The sequence below is a fragment of the Rhodnius prolixus genome, unplaced genomic scaffold (genome assembly GCF_049639745.1).
Source record: "Rhodnius prolixus isolate KJV_2025 unplaced genomic scaffold, Rpr scaffold_5, whole genome shotgun sequence".
Lineage (NCBI taxonomy): Eukaryota > Metazoa > Arthropoda > Insecta > Hemiptera > Reduviidae > Rhodnius > Rhodnius prolixus.
In genome coordinates this window covers 5879086-5903624 of record NW_027411624.1, presented here as the reverse complement: position 1 = coordinate 5903624, position 24539 = coordinate 5879086, and the positions used below count along the sequence as shown (strand labels likewise).

The window sequence follows — 24539 nt, the reverse complement described above, 5'->3', positions numbered from 1 at the left end:
AAAGCGTCATTGTGTTTTTCATTGGTTTAGTTATGTTTTTTTACGTTTGGATGTAACTACAATAAGAGATATATTCTCATATTTTCAAAAAGAGAAGCTAAAAGATTAACGTACACGCGTTCGATGTATAGACCTCGTTCCTAAACAGATTATTTTTTTTGAGGAGGTCTTTGGGGATAACTTCTCTAAGCACTCAATATTAAGTTACTCAAAAAGTGTAAATATGACAGTGGAAGTCAAATTCTTTGCACCAAACTGATTAATCAACCACTGATACTGGATGAAAATCCGAAACAAGCTAGAAACAATACAAACATTCGTGCTATAAAGGATAAAAAACTTTACTATATTATCTAGCACTACAGATTCAATCACATTTTCAGCTTTAAAGGTACTTGTTAATTTGTGTATTTTTTGTTTTTCAATTAACCATTACACTTGACTTTTTTTGTACTGAAAGATTGTTTTGTTTTTTTTTGTTAAAGAGACGTTAGCAAGACCTCGTTCATAAATATATTATCGTTTCCGTTAAAGAGGCATATGATCGATGTCAAGAGGAAGTATAAATTTTGCATTAAATTTGCGTTCACTTTGCCTAAATATCCGTACTTACTTTCCTCAAAGCTTTTTATGCTGAATAATAATTAACAAGTAACTTTGCAGAAAATAAACTGCAACTGAAAGGAAACGTAAAAAGTTAATAATTATAATGTGTACCTGGATATTTTATATACGTTATATTTACCTTGGAAGATAGGGGAAGGTGAGGATGTATTAGTAAAAAAAAAGGGGGGACTGAAGTTTTGGAGAACAAAAGTGGATCTCAAAATAAAATGTTATTTGTAATGATTTTTAAAAAGTGACACGTCACTTCTAAACTTTTTTGTTAGTTCAATTTAATATCCTTATGTACTACATCCGCATCATTTTACGTTATTAAAAAAAGTGTATAAATAAATTTAAAAAAATCTAGAATAGACGCACAACTTGTTGTCTTCCAACATAATAAATGTTTACTTAAAAGATACCATTTTCGAAGAAGTCGATAAAAGCTATTCAGAGTTACGGCACTTTTGAGCTGCTCACTCTAAGTTTCGGTTACATAATTAATCCTAATTAATATTTTATAGGAGAAGTCCATTCATTACAGTGACATAGGAACAAAGAAGAAAGCCCAAACATACCGTTCGTCTAGGAGTGTCCTAAATCGAATTTTCCCGAAAAAACTTTCAAAAAAAAGAAAAGTTTAATAAGGAACTAACCTACGAGTACAAGATTCATGTTGTGACCAAGCAATCTATGATGACGTTCTTCGTCTTCAACTCAGTGGAACTTGAGAAATTATAGGGTATCCTCATCTAAATAGTGAACAACCAGAAATGGTGGCCCAGCTAAAGTACCTAGAAGTATTCATTGATGAAAATTCTTATGGGAACCAATATTGGAGTAAATCAAAAGAGAAGAACTGACCGAGTGGTTAATCTACTGTCAGGGGCTAGCAAGGTGCATTGTTATTCAGGCACAGAAGATCATTTACATTTGTAAAGAAAGGTCTTTTCACAAATTAATAACTTAAGCTGTTCTAATAACAATTATGTTTGCACCACAATAAGGATTTTTTGTTTGATTCAGGAAAAACGCATCATTATTCATTAATGAAAAAGCTCCATCAAGTAGATGCATATGTATCCAACAGGAATACATAAAATTTACTCTATAAACTAAATTTTATCAAATTTTACGAACAGCGCTCAGCTCTATAATTGGCGTTTTTGGATGTTAATGGAAAAAATCCGGGACAAAATGAGACAGTCCCTTCACAAAACTGGACCTTAATTCCTATACATCTGAAACCACCAAAATACAAAACAATTTTAATTTTCAACTTCTTAGGTAGTGCAGCCAACGCTCCTAATGTTAAAACAAAGGCGTTAACACCGGAAATGTCAAGAAATAGTTTAAGACGAATTCATACTCCAAAGTCTATCCATGAATTTCATTAATTTCCAATAACAACTAAATAGAATGTTCTCAAAACTGGCCCAAGATTATCCATTTAGGACCGGAACTCTTATATACTCTAAGGGGTAGTATTGTCTGTTACGAAAGAACATGGTCCGAACGTTAACAATGCAATCAAATTAAATAAATTATATACACATCTTTGACTTTGTTCTATTTCAATTCTTAAGGAATACTTTTGAATTTCGAATTCTTACAGCAAGAATAGGATGACAGATGCTGCATGTACGGGACGACGTGAGATAGTTTGATCAGATCTCAAAAACGATATTTCTGCTAAAAACTCAAGTTTAGAAATCTACATATGTTTATATGAGGCCTACTGTTGATGGTTTGTAATAAAAACAGAGTTTAAAGAGTTAACCTTAATTATTTCTGCGACTGAAAAAAACTGCGTACATTCAAAATCATTTCAATTTTATTTCAAACGATAAAATCTACGAGAATACTATGTTATAATTATTATTATCTTTAACCACCAGAGAGGTAATTGTAATATCCTGTGCTCTGTTAAATCGAGATGTTTCAACTGTATTAAATACTTCAATTTATATGAAGTCCTGAGTCATTTACTGAAAATTCAAATGATTACAAAAAAATGAATTACAAATTTTCTTAAAATTACACCCATGACTGTGAAACACTATTAACTAAGAGATGATAGATGTTTTAATCACAAACTTACTGAGGCTTATTATTGGATTACACCTTTCTTCACACACTTGCACCAAAAATATTTGTTTGGAAGAGGCGAGACCAGCAAAGCTAATGTGCATTGTGGTACTGGGTTCGATTCCCGGTCTTGGCCTTGGATTTTATTTAATGGTTAAATGAGAAATAGTAAAGAACGTTTGCTAGTCGCCTCCGTCCACGACACCTAGTAAATGGTAGTTGCGCGTTAAGCCCCGCCTGAAAAAATAGGTCTTTACTTATTTGTTTGGAAAAATATTTGAAAAAAACTTAAAAAAATTTAAAACTCAGTACTGACAGGTATTTCATGCAAGTGCAGAATAGTTGAGTGTTATAGAAAGGATACCCTTTAAGAAGAAATTGGAACATCCTTGGCACGTTCCCGAGTTTTCCGGAAAACGTACTTCTACTGGGAAAAAGTTTATAATGAAAAATAATTATTGCTATTATTCCTAATATAATTATATAGTAATTATTATTATTGCAATTATGTTAGTGAATATAGTATTTTATTTTATTTGATTTACACAAATTCTGGGATAAAAAGTAAAATATAATTATACTTATTATATAATTATAATTATAAATGTAAAAAAGTAAAGTAATGCCTATTTATTTCGGACGGCTTTTACGCTCACCTACAGAATTAGGTTTCGTGTTCGGAGGCGAGACTAAAACATCGTTTATTATAATTTATTCATATTAAATTAAATAAAATCCAAGGCCTAGGCCGGGAATTGAACCCAATACGAGAATCCTTCCTACCTCTGCGGTTCACGCATCCTAATAGATCGACTTTCATGGCGCTTTACCAATAACATTATATATATAAAGTAGATACATTAAGTAAAACACAGTAAAGTCTATTCAGTAAAGTGAATCTTCAAGCTGTCCAATATTAACTAAAACCGTATTGTGGCCCTCTGACAGAACCTACTCTATCAAATCTTAACTTTCCGTGATTTTTTTTTTTTTAAATTAATATCTTGTATATAGATTTTATAGATCAGTAAAATTACACCAAGGCACTTCTTAGAGAGAGAAGATGGTTAGGTTTTCCTTTAACGTGCCATTACTGTTCATTGTACTGCATTGCCACCTATATAATAACATTATGAATGGAATAAGGGAAAGTATTTCTAAATTTGAATTAAATCAACAATGCCACTTTAAAAAATAGATTTTTTTTTTCGTATTTTGAGATTTTCTTATATGCGATTTCTACGAATTTTATTTTAACCCTTGGTATAGTGAGTTACAACCACACATAAATCTTATCCACAACATTTACATAAAACATTTTTCCCACAAACCCGAATAAAGGTAATTTCTGTGAGTGAGGATGGTTTAGATTCTTTTAAGAGTCCAATATGACTCAAGCTTTCAGAGCTTGAAAAAAATATATGAGTTAGAACTTTAAGATTAGTTGAAAAAGGAAGTTTTGAGAATGTTCACTCATGACTTTTTTTTTATAAAAGTTATGTAACTGCAAGGTTAAATAAATAATTTGTTTAAAAAAAAGCTTTAGATCAAACTTGTTTTATATCTATTACAAAAGTAATCAGACTGCACTAAGAGACTGGAAGAAACTGCACTAAGATGGAAAATTTTCTTAATGAAAATGATTAATAAAATAATTTTTGTTTAAATAGTCCCTTATAAGGTTTGTTGATGACTAGGTTAACAATGAACATATCAACATTATCTATTACTACTACTGCATTGTGATACCTACCATTTATTATTATATTAATGATGTATAAGTGCATAAACTTGGCCCTTACGAGTATATATAGTGAATTGTAGGACCAGCGCCCTTCCAATCGACGGGTGAAATTGTTTCAGAAAGGGTTAAAGATGAAAGCTGGACAATGAGAGGGTTGAGACGAGCTGAGGCGCGAGATGCAGTAACTTCCTATATCGCACGAAGATGAAATCTCAAATAAAAGGTACTTTTATCGGGGTAGAGCATAGATAAGTTTCATGCGAATTGACAGATGCTGGAATGCTTGACTGAACCCCAGAGTTCGCGTTTATAAGTCCAAATCAGTTTCAGAGTGCAATATTATAATAGTTACTTGACAGATGATAGTATATCTGTCTGAATCCCAGGGTTCGAGCTCACAAATCCAAATCTTTCTATAAAGTAGTAAAGTAAGTAAAGTAATCGCCTATTTTTTCATGCGGGGCTTAACGTCCAACTACCAATTAAGTAATTTCTATAATTTTATCCACAGTAGCACGCTTATTTATTACATCACATAAGTCTGGTTGTAATCAAGTTGAGGACAGATGAACGTCTTAAGGGAGAAGGTTATAATTTTACACTTTTGAACTTTTTAGATATTTATGAATTAAAATTGTTAATTCTTTAAACAAAGAATTCGTTAAACAAATTAAATAAATATTAGGGGGTTAAATATATAAATGGGGATGGCTAAATGATAAGCTGTGCATAATACAACAAAAAATAAATAATTACCAATTATACTTGTTGCGTGATATGGTGGGGTAGCCGTACTTGGGAGCAAATCTATATAGACGGTAACAAGGTCTGGCCGCCGAACAATATTCAAAATGTTCCTGGTCTTATTGGCAGCTGGAATTATTTTATTTCTAATCACTGTGTTCATCCTCCCCGTGGAGCTCTTCAATCTATCATGGAGGACGATCAAGTTTATGAGAAAAATCCATGGGCCAAAAGGACTTCCATTGCTGGGCGAGGCGTTGAATGTGGCAACTGGTGACATTACTGGTAAGCGTTTTCTTACACTCCCTGGAAAAGGAAAACTAATAATATTTTATATCGTCAGGCTTTAGATTATAGGAAGAAGATAACTAAAATTGAAAAAGGAATTAGTAGCTACTTTATTAATTTTCTTTGTTCTATTTTATACTTTTTCTTTTTCGTTTACATTATCAAATATCTCTTATTACTTATATAAATTCAATTCTTCTGAATTTACAGAAGCTCCTGATGAATGGTACCTTTCGTACCCAAACAGAAAGCATAAATTTTTCTTTGGCTAGAACAACCTCATTCTGAAAATTACTAAATAACTTGTACTAAATTTTAGGTTACTCTGATATTAACCCTTCACGAACTCAAAGGGTATCTTGTACCTCTTAGGCGTTTAAATACTTTCGATCAGCATCACTTCTTAGATTTTTTTTTATAAAATTACAGAAACGAAACATAAATTAAGCAATAAATGCAATATTGATTGACTCAATAGTCACTTTCAAGAGTATCTTTTACTTATTAATTTCTTTTTTTCACTACTTTTTTAGTACTTCACTTCTTATTCAAGGTTTTTATCTCACAGAATTTTTACTATATATTCCTTGAATAGTAAAGAGCACCTTACATGGTCAGGCGGAATATCATTTCTTGATTCATTTAATTCTAAATCAGTATTTTGTATAACCTTACTTTGTTTAAAAAAAAACAGATCATCCCCACTGTTACAGGTAGTTTTTTTAGGCTAAAAAAAAAATTGATGTTCTGTAGTTGAATAATTTTGGGGAAATTTAAGTAATTGACTAAACTTACAGACTTGAAGAAAATTACCCTTTCGTAAGACCTTAAATTTCTACCTTTTTAAAAACTTATATTGTTTTACCTACAAGCAACTTCTCTACTTTTTTTTGGAGTCGCCGAATTATCAATATTATGCAATATTTTTACGGCACAGAACACCCATGAATTTTGTTTGGACCTAGTCCCACAACCAGAACGTCTTAAAAATTTTACTTTATTTAAACCCCTTCTCTAATAAGAACGCATGTCACTATTTTTTTTTTCTGAATTTAAAATTTCGAATTATTCCAATATGGCTTCATTTCTATAAAAAAATAAAGGATAAGCAATTTAGCTAATCTTAAATTTATTAAGGGGAAGTGGTTATAAGTGCTGATTTGTGGGAGATTCCCAATTCAAATCCCGCGTATAGCGTTTTTTATTTTGCTACAAAATATGTTAATAGAAATGAATGTACTACGGCCCCCGTCGTGGACACCTACTTTGGAACGATAAGTCATACCTGAAAATATAGCCGTTTACTTTGTTGAATTTATATGAAATTAGCAAGAGCACTAAATTTTTTTACTCTAATTTAACTGCCTATTGGCATCAAGTCAATTTAACCCAGCACAGCTTATAATCAATTAAACAATTGGCAACAACATTCCATTTTTTGGGGAGGCATTAGACCAATGGTGATCTTGCTGATTTCCCACGCGGAGATCTAGGTTCAAATACAGCTGGTAGCCCTTGGATTTTTCTTTTCCTAAGAGCTTCTTACAGCTAACTGTTCGGTGATTATAAACGAAAGAACCGTGTCCGGAGGCTGGCAGTGCACTGAAAAAAGCAGCACTTATATATAGTATATACTTAAACAAAATTTGTAAATAAAAAGAAGTGAATTAGGGCCATCCAACGATGACCATAACAAGTCAGCCAACTCTAGACACCGACAAAGTGAATCCAAAGGATGTCCGATCAGAGATATCTATCTTTGAGAAAGGATCGTTTGGGTGTGGGTGGAAGTATTGGGGGCAGTTTTGGATGAAATTATGATCTGGCTAGATCAATAACAAATAGGGTTTTTAGGCCAGTTAAATAGTCTGATAGCTAACATAGAGAAAAAGGTACGTAAACAATGGTGTTGCGTAGGATTTTCGATTGAAGAGATGGATGAGACCGAGATTAGAGCGCTTGGCTGTCCTGTACAGTTTAAGTCCGTGTGTACAGATCAGGATTAGTAGAGCTGTGTAGAGGTTCACTAGATTAAGCCACTTGGAGTTTGGCTTGAAGTGAGGCGTTTGTAGGTAGAGTACTTTAAGACTGAGGGTAAAGGTTATGCAAGTGATTTGGCCTCGTTGACCTTATGCTCCATTTGCGAAAACAGAGTTCCAGGATATTAAAATGAGACTGGATGGCAGTATCTTCGGCGTATGAATAAATTAAAATTTTGGGATGGAGGGGAAGATCAATATTGTAATGATAAAAGACGTACTTCTGTATATGTGGATAGACAGCTCCAGACATGTGCTACTGACGCTCTCCTTGAATCATTCATTGAAAGAGATTTACTTTCATGAGTAGCCTTGAGTTACTATTTTTTTTAAGCAAGCCAACAGATTCTTTAAAGCAGGCATGCCAAACACGAGGCCTGCTGTCACGATGTTTGGAAATTATAAAATTTCACTATTACAATTTAATGTTTACAATTAAACGTAGTCCACATCGCAGCCGAAACAGCTGCAGCAAGCCGTTGTCGGAAGAGGGGCAGCAGCGTCTGACAAAATGCGCAGTAGCTAACATTACGGCTTATGACTCGATGTGGACTTAGGGTACGTTTACAACGGAGCTGTGAGTATAGATGATAGCAGAGATGATAACTGATAGAGTAAAATATAATCGCTGATTAGTGTGCACAACGGAGCTGTGATACATGCAACATGTCGAGTAGTGAAGAAGAGTTTTTATATTCACCAGCAACGAAATGGTATATTTAAAAAAAAAAAGATGTAGAAAATATCATGTACATACCATAAATAAAAAAACGAAGTACTTTGGGCGAATTTCACTATTTATATAAGGAACTTAGAAATTATCCGGATCGTTTTTTTGAATATGTGAGGATGGGTCCAACCACATTTGACTAAATTTTAGAAAAAATAAGGTCAAAATTAAGAAAACGTAGGAAAAATTGTCATGGAAATCCTATAAATAGAAGAAAAACTAGTGATAACTCTGAGGTAAGGTTATATTGAGGAAAAACAAATAAATACACATAAAATTAAATGTAAGCACGATTTAAAAAACAAAATATTGTTTAAAAGTAAATAATAAAATAATAACCAAAAATAATGAGTAAAGACAGCACTAATTAATTTTTCTACCTCCATTTTGAAGCTCCGATACTGGAGTTCAGCTAGCAGAAAAATGAAAAATTCAATTCTATCATCTATGCTCGTTTATAGCAGCGAGTATGAGTCACTAGTCGAAGCTTCGTTGTGCACGCTCACATAAGAATGTACTAGGTTATTCTATAAGCGCTGATGCAACTGCTATCATCTCCGCTATCATCTATGCTCACAGCTCCGTTGTGAACGTACCCTTACTCGCTTCTTGCTCTCTACGGCATTACTGTCAGTGTGTCAAATGAAAGTTTATCCCATTTTGAATTCTGCCAATCATTACTACAAAAATTGCCGAATATGAAATTTTCAAAACCAATTTAAATTATTAAAAAATGAATTTGAAACAAGATTTTTGGATTTTAATAAATGTGAAAGTCAATTTCGAATATTTACTTCTCCTCTTTCAGTTGATGTTGAAACTGTTGATGAAATTTTACAATTAAAACTCATTGAAATTGTATTGAAACAAAAATTCACGGAAGTTAGAGTACCAAAATTGTATAAATAACATATTTATCAATCAACCATTTCCCAATATTTTATTATTAGCTAAGCCATATTCGGAAGCTCATATTTGTGTGAACAATTGTTTTCAATATTAAAAAATAATAAAATGCCTGAAAGATCAAGATTAACAGATCAACATGTTCAATTTATTTTAAAAATCAGAACTGCCAATTTCGAAGATTTAGTTCAACAAAAACGTAGCCAAGTTTCTTCAAAAAAATGATTTCATAAGACTTTGTATTATTTGACTTGATTTTATTTTGTCAATGTACTTTTTATGTTAATAATAGTAAATCAAAATCAGCTACTTAAAATGGCCCTTGATGTCAAATGAGTTTGTTTTAAAGCAATCAATCTGCAATCGATTGATTAAAATTCCACTGAAATTACATCAATTAATTGATCTGACGACACATAGCATTGCCATTTAAAACTAAAGAAGAATGAAACTATTGCTGCAGATCGTTTTATTAATGTTTTGACAAATAAAAGAGATAAGGAAAGATCTCGAAAGTTTATTAATGACTTTAAACTATTTATTACTTAAGTCAAAAATTTCTTATTTAGAAAATCACTTGTTGCTCATTGTTTTTCGGTGACTGATTCATTAATCCAGAAGGAAGTAAAGAATAACGCCAATTTCAGTCATGATTTGTTTATTTTGCCGAGCTTTCGACCTTGGGACTGGGTCATCTTTCAGGGCCGTGGAACTTATTTTACAATACACACAATTATTATAACTATATTGTAAAATATGTTTCACATCCCTGAGGATGGCCCTAATCCCTAAGTCGAAAGTTCAGTAAAATAAAAAAAAAATCATGACTGCTATTGGCGTTATTCTTTTCTTCCTATTAGAAAATCGAGAGAACACAGCCCGAACAGTGCACTGAGAAAGCACCAAGCTCGATGATCTCATGTGATAACGCATCTTAAAATAAAAAAAAATCATTTTTAGGAAAAAGATTAGTTTAGTGGTTGTATTGGACTTCTAAAAAAACTCTTAGATGTAATCTCGTTTACTTATAATTAATTCCAGATCACAAATTTTCTTAAAATTAATCTTGAAAGAGCACAGCAAAAATATGATGGGGTTTCTAGACGGAAGTTTTTTTTATAGTGAAGTCGGGAGCGATTTCGACGCCAGATTTTTTTATTTCAACAGTATCACAAATATCTTCTTGTTAAGTTAATTTAAAATATTTAGCAATCTTTGTTCTTCAGTTCTAATCTTTTTGCACGACTTTTATAAATTTTACGAATAACTTCCTCAAAGATAAATGATTAATTAGAGAATAAACAATTAATTAGAAGTTCAACTTACAACTGTAATAATAAAATGAGAGATGTTGTCCAATACTGGACAACTGTCCAAGGCTTTTCCTCAATTCGCCCTCATTGCAACAGATTTTCCATTTCAAAAGCAATGCCTTTCGACTTCAATTATTTCTTGCACTCTCATCCTGGAAACAAAACAAAAAAAAGTTTTTATATTATAAATTAATTTTTTTACCTTACTAATCATTAATAAGTATCTATTATATTCTACTTTTGCGTAGGTGGTTTGTATCGGCAGAAATTTTAATTAAATGTGAACTTTATTAATGCGATATTGTAACTTAAGTATAAAAATATCATAGCGTATTTTTGAGGAAATTTAATTCCCAATACTTTAGATAAGATATTGAAAGTGAATATACCTACTGGAACTTGTTACTTTATGGGAATTTGAGATAGAAATTTGTCTGGAAACAATGCATTGGAAGAATATGACCTAGGGCATATTCAGTATAATATTGGATGCCAACTTATTAAAAATCTTTGGTTGTGCAAACGAAAGTCATCTAATTATACAAATGTAAATGCATGAAAGAGGCACGGATCGCTATTGGAGATACATGCATGGCTTCCGTATAAAATGCAAGTCTGTACATACCAAATATCTCCTTAGGTTATTCTCCGTAAAACCTTAGTTCAACAAACCATTGTCCTATAAAAGAAAGATCTGGATAATCCTTGAGTAAGTCCAGAAATGAATATTGGGGTTTAGTTACAGTTTCTACTGCAGACTTTCTTAGAAACCTAGTGCATTTAAAACCTACCCTTTTATGGATTCTACGTCAACCTTAAAGAAAACTCTCTACAAGACGGTACTTTCTCTTAATGAGTTAACTTCTACCTATTACCATGGTGTTCAATCTAGGCTGTATCCTACACGCGGCTGTGACCGGAAACGAAAACTGCCAGTAATCAATTATCCCCAGATTGTAACCATATTCACAAATATGTATCCAAACGCCTGTTAAAAACAATTATTTCATCCAAACGTTAGGCTAAAAACGTCAAACTATTTAAAGCAGATTTAAAGTAATGGTACAAACACAGGGTAATTTAAATGCCCACTTCATTAAGAGCATTCTAAATGTAAGTTGATTGTAAACTTCAAGAAAATTAACACATAAGTAATTGGAACTTACAAAGAACCTTGAATAACCTGATTTATAACTTCCTGTGTTACTGAAATGGAATAAAAATAATATTCATATAAAGAAGAATAGTGTAAGATAGACTAATTAATTAATCCTCATTATACTTCAGTATTGAACATTATGGCATTAGTATTAAAAGAATGTTACTAACAAATAAAGCTAATAAATGCTACTTCCTCATATTGTATTGTATATAAATAGACCATTTTTAGCACATATTACGTTGCCTTAAAACTTATGAACTTCATTTAGAGCCGTACTGCTATTGTGCTGTTCTAGTATGGTTCTACGTAGAGGTACAGGTTTCAAGGTTACAAGAAGGGGTTATCCAGGAATAGGTTATAATTGCTGAACTAACTGCTATCAACGAAATGAAAAGCATGTAAAAAAAAACAAACAAAGGTTAACAATAATAGAATAACTCCAGTTTATCAACTACAAAATATATATATATATATTTTTAAAATTTATTTTGTTGTGTTTACAAAACAACTAATAATCTACATTCAGGACGTTAATATTGGAAATTAACAGCCAACCTAGGAAGTGTGACTGTTCTTTTTTCAGTTTTAAAGATTTCATCGTGACTAGATTTTATAGAAACGCATTTAGTAAAATATCTATGAAAAGTACTGTGATGCTCATAATATTACCCATAGAATTAAATGGATCAAGTATGACCTATCTAACATTATAATTACGCAAGTAAGAATGTTTAAATAGTTAATTCTAATTTCAATGCACAAAAAATACACCTTGTTTTAATTTTTCTAATGATCTAGGAAGTGAGTATCATAACTTTTAGACTGAACAAGGCCAATAAAAACTGAAACATCATACATCACACAATGATTTGAGACAAAAAATATAATAAATTATTTCATTTCGTCAGTTTTCCTGCTCGGTAGCTATACATGTTTTTTATATTGAACAACTTTTGGCTCTAGCTTTTACCATTCGGCCATTTAATTGTATCTAAGCACTCTCATAATATAATAATAGAATCTAAAATCAAACAGACCTCCTGCGTGTATCTAAGTACACCTATTTACATCTACTCATCCAAAACCTATTTATTCTATTCTATTTACAACACACACCGATGGAAGTATAGGACCAATTCCAAAAACAGGATAGCACGACAAACCCCAAACAATACAGCCACTTGAACGACTTTTGCACAGCGCTTTCACTTGATTGTTCTTAAACTATAATTACTAAGTCACACAGAATACAAGTCTAAGTTTAAGTAAATTTTACAAAAACAGCCTTGAACTGCTCTATTAATTATCGCTGAAAATTTCGCTTGTTGTCTAATCTAATTCAAAAAAGTCAATCTAAAATAATCCATTTGATTGATATAGGTACAATGATAACGTGACATTTACCAGTTACTTCTATTTTACTTAATAATACTATTATTAATATTATTATTAAGAATATTTTCTTTTGTGCACAATCACTGGCGTACCGTACCGATTCCTGTTTAACATTAAAATAAAAACAACTATTCTAAAACTCTATCCAATCAGAATTCCACGAAGTCATTCTTTTAGATAAAAGCAAAAAAAGTAAGTATAATTTTTCATTTACAACATTTCTAAAAGTTAAATAAAACAAACAGAAGTTAACTGAAACTTTTTGTGCCGTTGCCTTTATTTTTACTCTTAGTTAATTAATTTGCTACAGCCACCTGGCGGACTTGCGTGGTCGTCTAAGAATGTTTGTACACGCAACACACGGTTTTCGAAAAAGAAGGAAAACTTAAGGACATTTTTTTGCTTGTTCTCATAAATTTATATGTACATAATATTAATGTGTAAATTAAAATAAAAATGAGATGCATACTTAAAAACTTTTCAATAAAACAGTCCATTTCAAGGACTTGAATTATTATTATTATTATTATTTTTTAAAAATAAGAATTGAAGGCATGTGATAGTAATATTTAACGTCTTAGCTTCTATAAATAAATATTTTCAAATAATTTTTTTTTGGGTAGTGGTGTTTTTATATTCATTCGTACAATTGATTCCTGTCTGAGATTATAAATTAGCGAATGATATAATGGAAGGGAGCGCTTTTTGGCTTCCTTCTTTATGAGTTAGTTATTAATAAATTTTCCTTGACTGCGAATTCAGGATCTAAAAGGCTAAAGCACACCGACGAGGACATTTCATTTGAAACATCGTTAAAGTTAATAGCTTTGCATCGTAGTTAGTCAACTTGGATGCTGAGTAAGCTGAAGAGGCAGGCGAAAAAGTTCATTAGATTTACGCCAAACTGCTGCAGAATTTACATGGCTGTAAAGAAGGCCTTCTTACAGGTCATTATTGTTGAAGCACTTGCATCACAAGGTCCTGACAATGGATGGTCTATGTGGTTTTGTCAGGAGAAGTAGGAAATAGCACTGCGAGTTGAAAGAGGACTGAATTACTGAATCTTGACCAGCATTTCGGAGAGGAAAAACTGGCACCTTACCCAGGAATTGCAAAAAATTTATTTAAGACTAAAAAAGTTACAGGATCTATTGGGAGTTAGATGAATCAAAACTTTGAAGTCAAAGTACTAAAAACTCCATAGGAATGCCAAGAATTATTATGGAGTGCCTAGATAAATATAATATGGCTTAGCCTTTTTTAAGGCTCACAACTAAGACTACAAGAAAACATTTATTACAAAATAAAATATTGCTTTTCTTAATTTAATAACTATTTTCAGTTCTCAAATGCAGATTTTGACGGGTAGACCATTTTGTATTATGTTCAACTTGATTAAACTGAGCACGAACGTACAAATCGAAGGCAGCGAGCTGCTTTTAGCCTCTTGAACGTGTGAGATGAACTGCTTGAGCAGTATAGGGATGCTTGAAGTCGGCCGACTGCAGAACGCCAAAGAAGATTTTAAAGAGAGATCATTTTAAACACAAAAACCTTAAGCACTCAGTTACCTCTCTTGTTAAAACAGAAACGTCGATAACTAGCTTACTTAAGCGTATTGTTGTTTATTTTTTATGTTTCTGTTCAACTTACAATGAGGGCAAATGAAAATTATTTTTTATTTAAAACTAACGCCATTTGTGTGCTGCGGAGAATTAGGCACTAACTGAAAACCCAAGTTCAATTGATATTTAATTAGAACCCCAGTCTTTCTTAGGTAAGAAAAAAAAAGATATTATATTACCAAAGAATTTTGTAATAATTTTCTTTAAAATTGTAAAAAATTAACATTCCTAAACAAATGCCAAGGTTAAAAGAGGTAAGAAAAAAAAAAGTAAAATGTAAGACGTTCTCCGGAACTATGGAGAAATTCTTCCTTCCAAATTGAATGACTAATTTACTGTTTTCATTTATATCGGTACATAATTTGTTGGACGCTTGATATTTATCATTAATTTTTTTATTATTAATTTTCTTTTTTGGGACCTTGGAAAAATTTAAATAAAAATTGCCGTATATTTCTTTTTTCGATACAATCTGTCAACAATTTGTTTATTATCTTTGATACAAATAAAGACATGTTAACCGTAAAGATTCTGCTAACTTCTTTTCCCACAAAAACCCAACACTGGCCAATCATTTCTAGGCCCATCATCCAATTTAAGTGTTTCCGGAGACCTCAGTATTAGTTTACGCAGTAGTTCAGTCGTTTTGCTGGTAATGAACTTTTTTGCCACCTATGATGTTACTACTCTATTTCTGGTACTTATTTACCGATCTTTCGTTGCTCATTTTTTTACGGAGTTTAATCGCTGAACATTTAACTTAAAACTTCTTTCAAATCCTACTCTACCTTTCCCAACGTTAATGAGGGTTCTAAAGTGAAAATAAATCGGAACATTTTTACAAATAAATTTATTATAAAATAAATAAATAGAGAAAGTTTTTATACTAAACGATCGCGTGAATTCAGTCTAATTTAAGTAGCCTTACACTAAATGAAAATTTGTCAATTAAAATTAAGAGGCCTAAAGAAAACAAAATAAGTTATTTCCGGGAAAAAACTCCATTTCAAAAGATCGCGACTCACTTCCTTTTAGTGAGTGTGTAAAATAAAGTAAAAAAAAATCACAATTGTTTCCAAGCGTTCCCTGTAAGAACTGGTCTTATATTATACTCGTAATTATAAGGTCAATGTTACTAACGATGAATAATACGTTTGCATTGGATTAAATCAGGAAAATTCACGACATTTTTTTAAAAGGTCGACAATTTATCTTTTTCATTAGAAGATAAAGAATTAGTACAATTTTTGATTTCTTTAACTTTAGCAAAAGGAAATAATATTGAGGACGCACAGTTGTTAGCGAATTTTTTTTTAGGTTTATTGCGTCGGAGAATGTAGATTTTAGAAATTGCTAAAGTTAACAAAACAGCAACTTCTGGGTGTAGAGAAATGAGTACGCTACCATTTAAAGTTCCATTTCATGGGGATGGTCAGACTTTTCTAATTCTGATAAGGGGGCGGATACATTCTTTAAACGTCAAGTACCACTTAACTGAAAGGATGTTTCACTTTTGACATTTCCCAAAGCCAATTCCTACAATTTTTCTCCAAACTTTGTAAATACTTATTTCTCTTGAATACAACCAGGAGGAATGTAGGAATACTTCAAAGAAGTGCATGAATCCGCCTTCTAGTTGACCCCCACATAATCTAGTATTTTTTTGTTCATTACTTTAAATCTATCTGCTCGACTGTAAATAAATTTTACGAATAACTTCCTCAACACAAAGGAAAATGATTAATTAAAGGAGTTCAACTTACCACTGCAATAATACGTAAAATGAGCAGGAGACGTGTAATACTGGTCAACTGTCGCAAGGTTTTTCCTTAATTCCCCACATTGCCTGTCACCACTTGGATAGACTTCCATTACAAAAACAATGTCATTCAACTACAACTTGTAATCCAATTCTAGAAGCAGAACAAAAAAGTTTAAATACTATAAATTAAAAAATTTTTATCACATATTAATCAAGACCAATTGGAGAAGTTTCTGTTATACACGATTTTCGCTTTGGTGGTTTGTGTAGGCAGAAATTATTAATTAAATGTGAACTCGGTTAATGCAGTATTCTAACCAAAGTTTAAACAGACCCCCTCGAAGAGATTTGAGGAAATCGAAGAAAACGAGGGGAAAAAGCATCTCGAAAATGCACACTATTAATCGATTTTGTTTTACATAAAACATGTTTAATTCTTACTAGCTTAGATAAGTAAACCATATACTGGAACAGACACTTTACGAGTATTTGAGACAGAAATTTGCCTCGAAATAATGAATAACAAAAAATACGGCCTTGGGCATTTCCAGATTAATGTCAAATGGCAACTCATTATACTAAATCTTTTGTTGGCAAAGTCATCTGATTATACGATTCTCAGGATAAGCACTACTCCATAGATTTGAATACATCTGAAAATAAAACCTTCTTCGTTTTGTTTGCCAATGCGGCTCAAGTAACGAAACACCATAGGTATGAAGATAACCTCTAGTCTTGAGGAAATGTGCTACCTGCCTTGACTTTATAAGGGTTCGAAGAAAAGCCATAATTGAACTTATCTGTAAAGTGCTGTTTACTCTAAGGCTGTTTTTATACGATCTCATATTACTGCGAATTAAATATCGAAAATTAAATATCTGTGAGAATTTCACTAAGTTCTATAAAGAGATTCACATCTGATTTTCCTTGGAATATATTTCATTAACCAAACGAGTTAAGCAATTCATTTAATAATATTTTTTAAAAAAAAAGTGTACAGGAAGTCAAATCAATTATTGTATGAAGTCAAGTCGACCGGATTATGAAATCTAGCAAGTAATAAACAATAATCCTTGTGCAATGCCAGTTCTAGATTGGTGCACAACTAATTGTAATAGTTACTATCTATTATTTTAAATATAATTTGTATCCACATTTATCTTGATGGCACTATTCTTTTCTATTTCTTCGCAGCCTCTTTAAAAAACATCAGTTCACAGGTACGAGTCAGAAGCTACAGGTTTTTTGATTAGAAGTATACAGCGTCGCATTGATGTAAATTCTAACTCTTGTATTTCTGGGTACGCTAAAATCAAATCGTTCAAACCCATTAACTACATCTTTAGTCTTTTCAGTTCGTTCAGGATAATCAGCGCTAATGTTGTACGTGTTACTTATTAGGCTGGGATACATGCAGGAATGCCAAGATTTCTGTAGCATAATAGTCTAAATTTTCCTATGGAAGCCTTTTACTATTATGTTGTGCTTGACCTTCATCTACGCCTGCATTGTTTTCGATCTAGGAGTTTGTGTAGCAGCTTCTTCTCCTAACTTCATGATCAATCCCTCCATGTCATTATTGTCAATCGCTATGGACAGCAGTGTTTTTATATAGCTTCAGCTTAGGTTCTTACGCGTCTCTTGCATCTTCAAGAACCTTATCCACTCAAAATGGCGCTGTACAATTGCATGACCTAACTTTTGTCAAATGTGTTCTGAGTAGAGATACTATTCCTAGTAAACAACCAACCAGGTAAGCTAGGAAATTTTCTACGGCCCGAGTGCTTTGCAATAAATTTTTTCTTGAAGAATAACTTGCAGAAGCTTAAAAACTATTCTTCATCAGATAACTACTAAAGCAACCTTATTTTCTCCTCTTGATGATATAAAAGATTTCTGTTCTTCAATCAAGCATTGCAGAACTTCAAAATTCATGATTTTTGTTGTCAATAGAAATTTAACCATTCGTTGAAGAGCCAATTTTGCAAAAGCTTAAAGCTTCATGTCACCCACGAAACATAGGTAGTCACGTAACTTTTCAAGCAGTATTACGACCATGGTGTTGTATGGTGCTATTACCTATTCATTTTTTAGCATCACATAGGGCGTCTTTCAGCCGCATCTCGTGAGCAGGTTTAGTTGAATTTGCTTAATCTTTATAAAAATTAATTGCCGAAGACATAAGTTACTCAGAGTCTCATGAAACTTACTATACGGATGATTGTCTATCAATGGTTGGATAGTCGTGAACTTAGTTCATAATATCAGTCAGTTAAATTGAAAGTACAACGTTGCCTCTTCCTTTGCTCGCATCTTATAATTATTAAATATTATATAATAATTACAGTTATAAAGAACTAATATAAAATAATAATTATATATATATATATTCATTATGTAATTAGTACTAATTATTTTTTCGCGGGCAAAACTGAAAAAATAACAAGAGCACATCCTGGATTTTGAAGTTCAGGCAAGCTCCCCCTTTATATTTTGTATGAGAACCAGATTACCTAACATATATTTTATGAGAACTAACAGCCATTTTAATTATGAATATTCAATCACCTCTGCAAACACAAAAGAATTTAGGATGAATGCTAGTTAAGTAGTGTTCGAGTTAATAAGCTGAGATTCTTGCAGGTACGCCAAGTTCCCTGAAGAGGTAGCTTAGTGCTTTTCTCCATGCTAGGAAGCTAATACTCTCCGACTTCTTCTTTTCAGAAGTTGGTTGCTAATAGCCAGCGGACTATTTTTGTTTGGAAGAGTTTGCTCAGTGCTCATAATACTAAAAAGGAAGGGGTTTCTCTGATCCATTCCTTATTTTCATAAATAGGGTAAGCTTACGGGCACCTAGCTGCTTATTTCTCTTACTGATGAAACATTCGTGCCTAATATAATTGAAAAACAGTAAACAAAATCTTTTTTCGCGTATATTATGCTTTCATTCAGATCAAAACTTTTATTTTTTTGTTTTGTTTCTTTCGTTAAGTTGGACAATCAATGAACTTGGGTCTATAGTCTTCGATTACCTTGCACTGTAGACACATAAGGTTATCTCTTCATTCGATTTTAAATAAAAACGCCTCGCATGTGTCCAAATGTGTCCCACAGATAGTTGTGGCAATATGTTTCTTTAAGGCAAGCCCTACAACAGATCACGGAGCCTTTTTTTTTTAACTTAACCACCTTGTAAAATGATCCCTTATAGGTCATGCAATACTCCGTTCCCCTTAATATTTTCTATTATTTCACTTTTGACATCTGAACCTGAGATTCTAATGACTGCATGCTTTCTATGCAAGCCTCTCTCACCATGCTACTCATTAGGGTTTTGGGCGCTGTGTACCCTCACATCCACAAAACTCACTTTTGTATTCATTTCCATTCCTATCCTATTGATAAAGCTAAGGATATCAACAAAAATGTCTTAAAATTTGTGCCTACACTTGAATAATCAGAAATTCTATTCTTTAACAAAAATATTTGAGTTTAACAAAATTAACAAATACTTTATCTGGAAATATTATACCTTTATAATTAATTAAATGACCGTCTTTGACCAAGGGCCTATTTTACTTTCTCAAAATCCACCACTTCTTGAACGATGTGTAAGAGTAGTCCTTGTGAAAGATGTTGAAAAGAATTTTGTGGGCATATCTGGAGAATAATAAATATATTTTGTTATATAAAATAATTCATACAAAAATTCATTTTAATTATTGAATAAAACTTCTTCATGCGCCATTAACCACTTCCTTTTCACACATTTCAAAGATTCAAGATCATATACTTATTCACATTAAATTTCTTGTACTGAGAAACTTAGCATAAAATCAATACTATTATTGCAGGTAGCACATAATGTTGAGATTGTTTTTTTTTTTTTTTTTTTTTTTTAACAAATTATGAGAAATATTGCATTAAATAATTGAAATGGATGATGTTAAAATAGTGAAAGACTTGATCAGGTACATTTTTAAGGGAATGTTACGATAACTTTAGGCAACAGGACCAACTTCGTGTTTTAATAAATAAAATACAATCAGTCAGGCAGGCATATGATACGCAATACAAACCTATCAGTGAAATTATTAATTAATAAAAAATAAAATAAAAAATTTGGGCGAAAAAATCTTTTTTCTCATTCAGAAGACCTTTAAACATTATACTTCCAGGATAATTGAATACAGAAAATCTACAGAAGGATTTATTAGAGAAAGTGAAAGTAAGTTGAGATTATTTTTTTATTAAATTGTAACAGTAACTAACGGTAATAACAGTAATCGTGAAGGAGATTATTTCAATTTTTTCGCAGCCTATAAACATGAATAACTGTAAAATTGTATTGACGTAAATTTTGGGAGGATATACTCGTATATTTTTTTTTTTTAATTTCTGAAGGTATTTATCTACAAGCAAGAGAAGGATGCAATTATGAGAAATATTGCAATAAATAATTGAAATAGATGATGTTAAAATAGCGAAGAGACTTGATCAGGTACATTTTTAAGGGAATGTTACGATAACTTTAGGCAACAGGACCAACTTCGTGTTTTAATAAATAAAATACAATCAGTCAGGCAGGCATATGATACGCAATACAAACCTATCAGTGAAATTGTTATTGCATTTAATAGTAGAGATTTTCGATTTTGAAATTTCACCGCAAATTTTTGCGAAGAATTTTTTTTTTAATATTATTTTGATATCTATTTTAAAAGGCTTCTTTTATTTTATATGAGCATTTATAGTGGTTTCAAACACATCTACGAAATTAATATGTTAATGTTTTTAACTAAAAATTTGCTGGGGGTATACTACTGAGAGATTGGGTGCCACGGTAGCCGAGCGGTTAGAGGCGAGACCTGCAAAGCTAATATGCATTGTGGTAATGGGTTCGATTCCCGGTCTTAGGCCTTGGATTCTATTTAATGTTTAATAAAAGAAATTTAACAGTAAAGTATGTTTGCTAGTCGCCTCCGTCCACCACACCTAAAATTGGTAGTTGGACGTTAAGCCCCGCCTGGAAAAATAGGCGATTACTTTACTACTGAGAGAGTGAGTGAAAGAGAATATGAGATTTTCCGGAAAATGACTCCTAGGCTTTTCTGTAAACTTTTTAAGCACATAGATCGAAAACTTTTGTTTAGAAAAATTCATTTTAGTACATTTCTTAGTGAGAGGTTCCTGATAGAAGTAATCATCTTAGTGTAAGTTACTGTTTTTAAAAACAGTACAATAATAAAAATAATTAAATATTATTCAGAACTTCGGAGGTTTTTAAAGAAAATTATTCAGATAAAATCTTTAGAATAATAGTAAGACTTGGTCAAATGAATGTTCAAACTAGATTTATAATAATTAAACAAACCACAAGATCAGAAAAAAAAGAAGTAGACTCAATTAAAAGTAAAAACGTCCTGGTTACTTCCGGGTGTGTCCACATTCTTTTAAGAGAAAAACGGGCATCTCATAAATTTATTTCTATTTATCGAACGACCTTTGTTTAAAAATAATTAATAAGAAAAGATGATGTAATCGATTTTGATGTACCAAATAAAGCTCGGTAAGTTTACATTTTTTTTATTTTAATTATTAGTAATTGAATCTTTTGAATTGAAATAAGAATATAAGTTCAATTCGAAAGGGAAAAAAGTTTCAAATACAAGGATTTCCTTTCCCATAGCCTTCATAGGAAGGAAATAAAACAATGTTATTTTCAATATAAGGTAAAGAAGAATTTAAAATGTATTTCAGATACCATAACGAAGCAGCAGACTACAGCAGCTGTCCTCTTAAACGAAATACTTGTTGATAACCAAAAAGAAAACCTACAACTTAAGTTTAGATTATCATTTAAAATTTTCATTTTTATTTTGGTTAGGATTCAAAAAAATAAATAAATAAATTAAGAACGAACTTCTGAACAAGACACAATTTAATGATTTTGCTTCAAAAAAAGATGAAGTTTTAACACGTTAGGCCTTGAATTAAAAACAATACAGCTATATATAAATTTTTAGCATTAAGGATAATTTTTCGTGTGAACTCTTAATGAACGTTTAATTTCGTTGTTTATAACATAAACGTCTAAAAAAATTTTTTTTTTTACTGAAATAATATTTAGTTTTAATTTCATAAATCTTTTAATAAATACAGAACGAGAAAATTAAGGGCAAAATCTAGTGGCAACACTCTCAAGACTTCCCATTATCGAAGTTTACGCAATTAAGTTTTCTTTTATAAACTTGGAATCTGAACTTAAAAAAACCATTTGTTCCTATGTTTGTCTCACATATGTTCACACATATTTAATAATGTACACTCGTATAATATATACAATTAAAAACGACGAGACTGCATCATTGTCAGGTACAATATGAAGGACTAGCCAGCCAAAGATGACTCTCCTTCTGTAATTTGATAAACTGTCAATTAAGGAGATCACGAGGTCGACTGGCGCTCCAGCTGAAGTCCAGGATTTCCTGTGGGATGTGAGAGAAGTTTAGCTGCACGATAAGAGGATTTGTGTGCGGGGTGATGTGATTGATGGAAATTTTTCCATGGAGAGAAAGGACTAAGGTCTTTAATGTAGTGAATGTACATATCGGTATGGGGAGTTAAATTTGATAAATACTAGGTTGCTTTGGCAACTTTTCGGAGAATTTTGGAATTGAGAGTCTGGAGTAAGAGCGCTCAATTTCGTAAGTCCGGACAAGTCGTATTACAGTCTTGTAAAGTAAAGTAACTGCCTATTTTTTCAGGCGGGCTTTATGTCCAACTACCAATTAGGTGCCGTGGACGGAGGCGACTAGCAAACATACTTTATTGTAAATTTCTATTATTAACCTTTAAATAAAATCCAAGGCCAAAGACCGGGTATCGAACCCAGCACCACAATGCATATTAGCTTTCCTGGTCTATTATTACGGTCTTGTATATAAGTATTTTGTTATACTGTACCTCGGAGGGAAAAGGCACCATGTCACAAAAAGTAAATTTTACAGGGGAGCCAAATGAAGATATTTTTCCAAATTCATTTTTTGTTCCACTTTTCCGGTTGTACTCTTTCCTGTACTTCTCACCATAATTATTACAGTTGGTATGGCCACTTAACCTCCCATATTTTAAAATATTTTATTTTGATCTCCATTGTGAAAAAAATTTATGCCCATGTAGTGCCTTTTACCCTTAAGTAATGAAGTATCATAGCGCTTTTTAAAAATACATAAATCGCTTAATAGTAAACATAGAACATTGTGCTTTACACCTCTAGAAAGAGCAACAAAAAATCTGTAAAATGATGCCAAAATCTGAAAATCGAAAAAAATGGACATGGTGCCTTTTCTCTCCGAGGTACAGTATATATTACATTCATTCATAAGTCATTCATTCCATAACTTATATATATAACTACTTAGTCTTGAAAGAAGTTTATAACGCCTTTTTGTTATTTTGTCTTTTTAGTCTAGTATGGAGATTTCAGGTCAGACCTTTGTCTAGGTACATTCCTAAGTACTTAAGGTGTAGTAACGTTTTTCTTAAATAATAGTGTGTAGTCAAGTTGTCATAAAAATTTGTACTTAAATTATGAGTTTGAAGAAAATTTCTGAAAAGGAAATGCTATTTATTTGAATTTATTTAAAGTTCACACTTACATTACGTAGCCACAAATCTGGAACTTTTACAATATTCATTCTGTCAAAGAATGATCGTCTTGAGTTAGTTACCCGTAGCCAGCCTTTTCTATAAAGTATTATTTTCCAGCGGTTTTACAAGCTGTAAAATGTTTAGTGTATTTAATTTTACGTAAACGTACGTGTGAAATGCATAAGAATAGAGTAAGTTGTATAACTGTACAAGCCAAATTTTGATAGTAAAAATGCGCTGAACTTGAGATTTGACTTTGACCGTCCTTGAGCATCAGACAACAATGACCGATTAATCTCATAATCAAAGAATTAAAGATGCTTTCTTACTACCTGGTTATGTCATAAAAGTGTTAATGAAGTCAGAGATATAACATCTTCATTATGTAAGCAAACACCTTTAAAATATACACGCTACTGTAGGTCATTCATTCCATAACTAAACCTTGACTTTCAACGAAGGTCGATTGATTAAAGAAAATAAC

At 31.9% G+C, this 24539-nt stretch overlaps 1 protein-coding gene and 1 long non-coding RNA gene across 2 annotated transcripts in view; one reads left to right on the top strand and one right to left on the bottom strand.

The window, feature by feature from the left end:
* Positions 1-24539, bottom strand: part of LOC141458018 (uncharacterized) — a 25942-nt gene extending 1403 nt beyond the window's left edge. Inside the window, exons 1-6 of the long non-coding RNA XR_012460702.1 lie at positions 24064-24539; positions 19935-20062; positions 16404-16553; positions 10472-10610; positions 5195-5488; positions 2708-2931 (exon numbers count right to left, since the gene is read on the bottom strand). This is a non-coding gene — a long non-coding RNA (uncharacterized lncRNA). The remainder of the gene's footprint in view (positions 1-2707; positions 2932-5194; positions 5489-10471; positions 10611-16403; positions 16554-19934; positions 20063-24063) is intronic.
* LOC141458016 (cytochrome P450 4c3-like) overlaps positions 5290-24539 on the top strand; it is a 31289-nt gene continuing 12039 nt past the window's right edge. The window contains exon 1 of the mRNA XM_074135505.1: positions 5290-5467. Within this exon, the coding sequence (XP_073991606.1) occupies positions 5290-5467 (178 nt within the window). The remainder of the gene's footprint in view (positions 5468-24539) is intronic.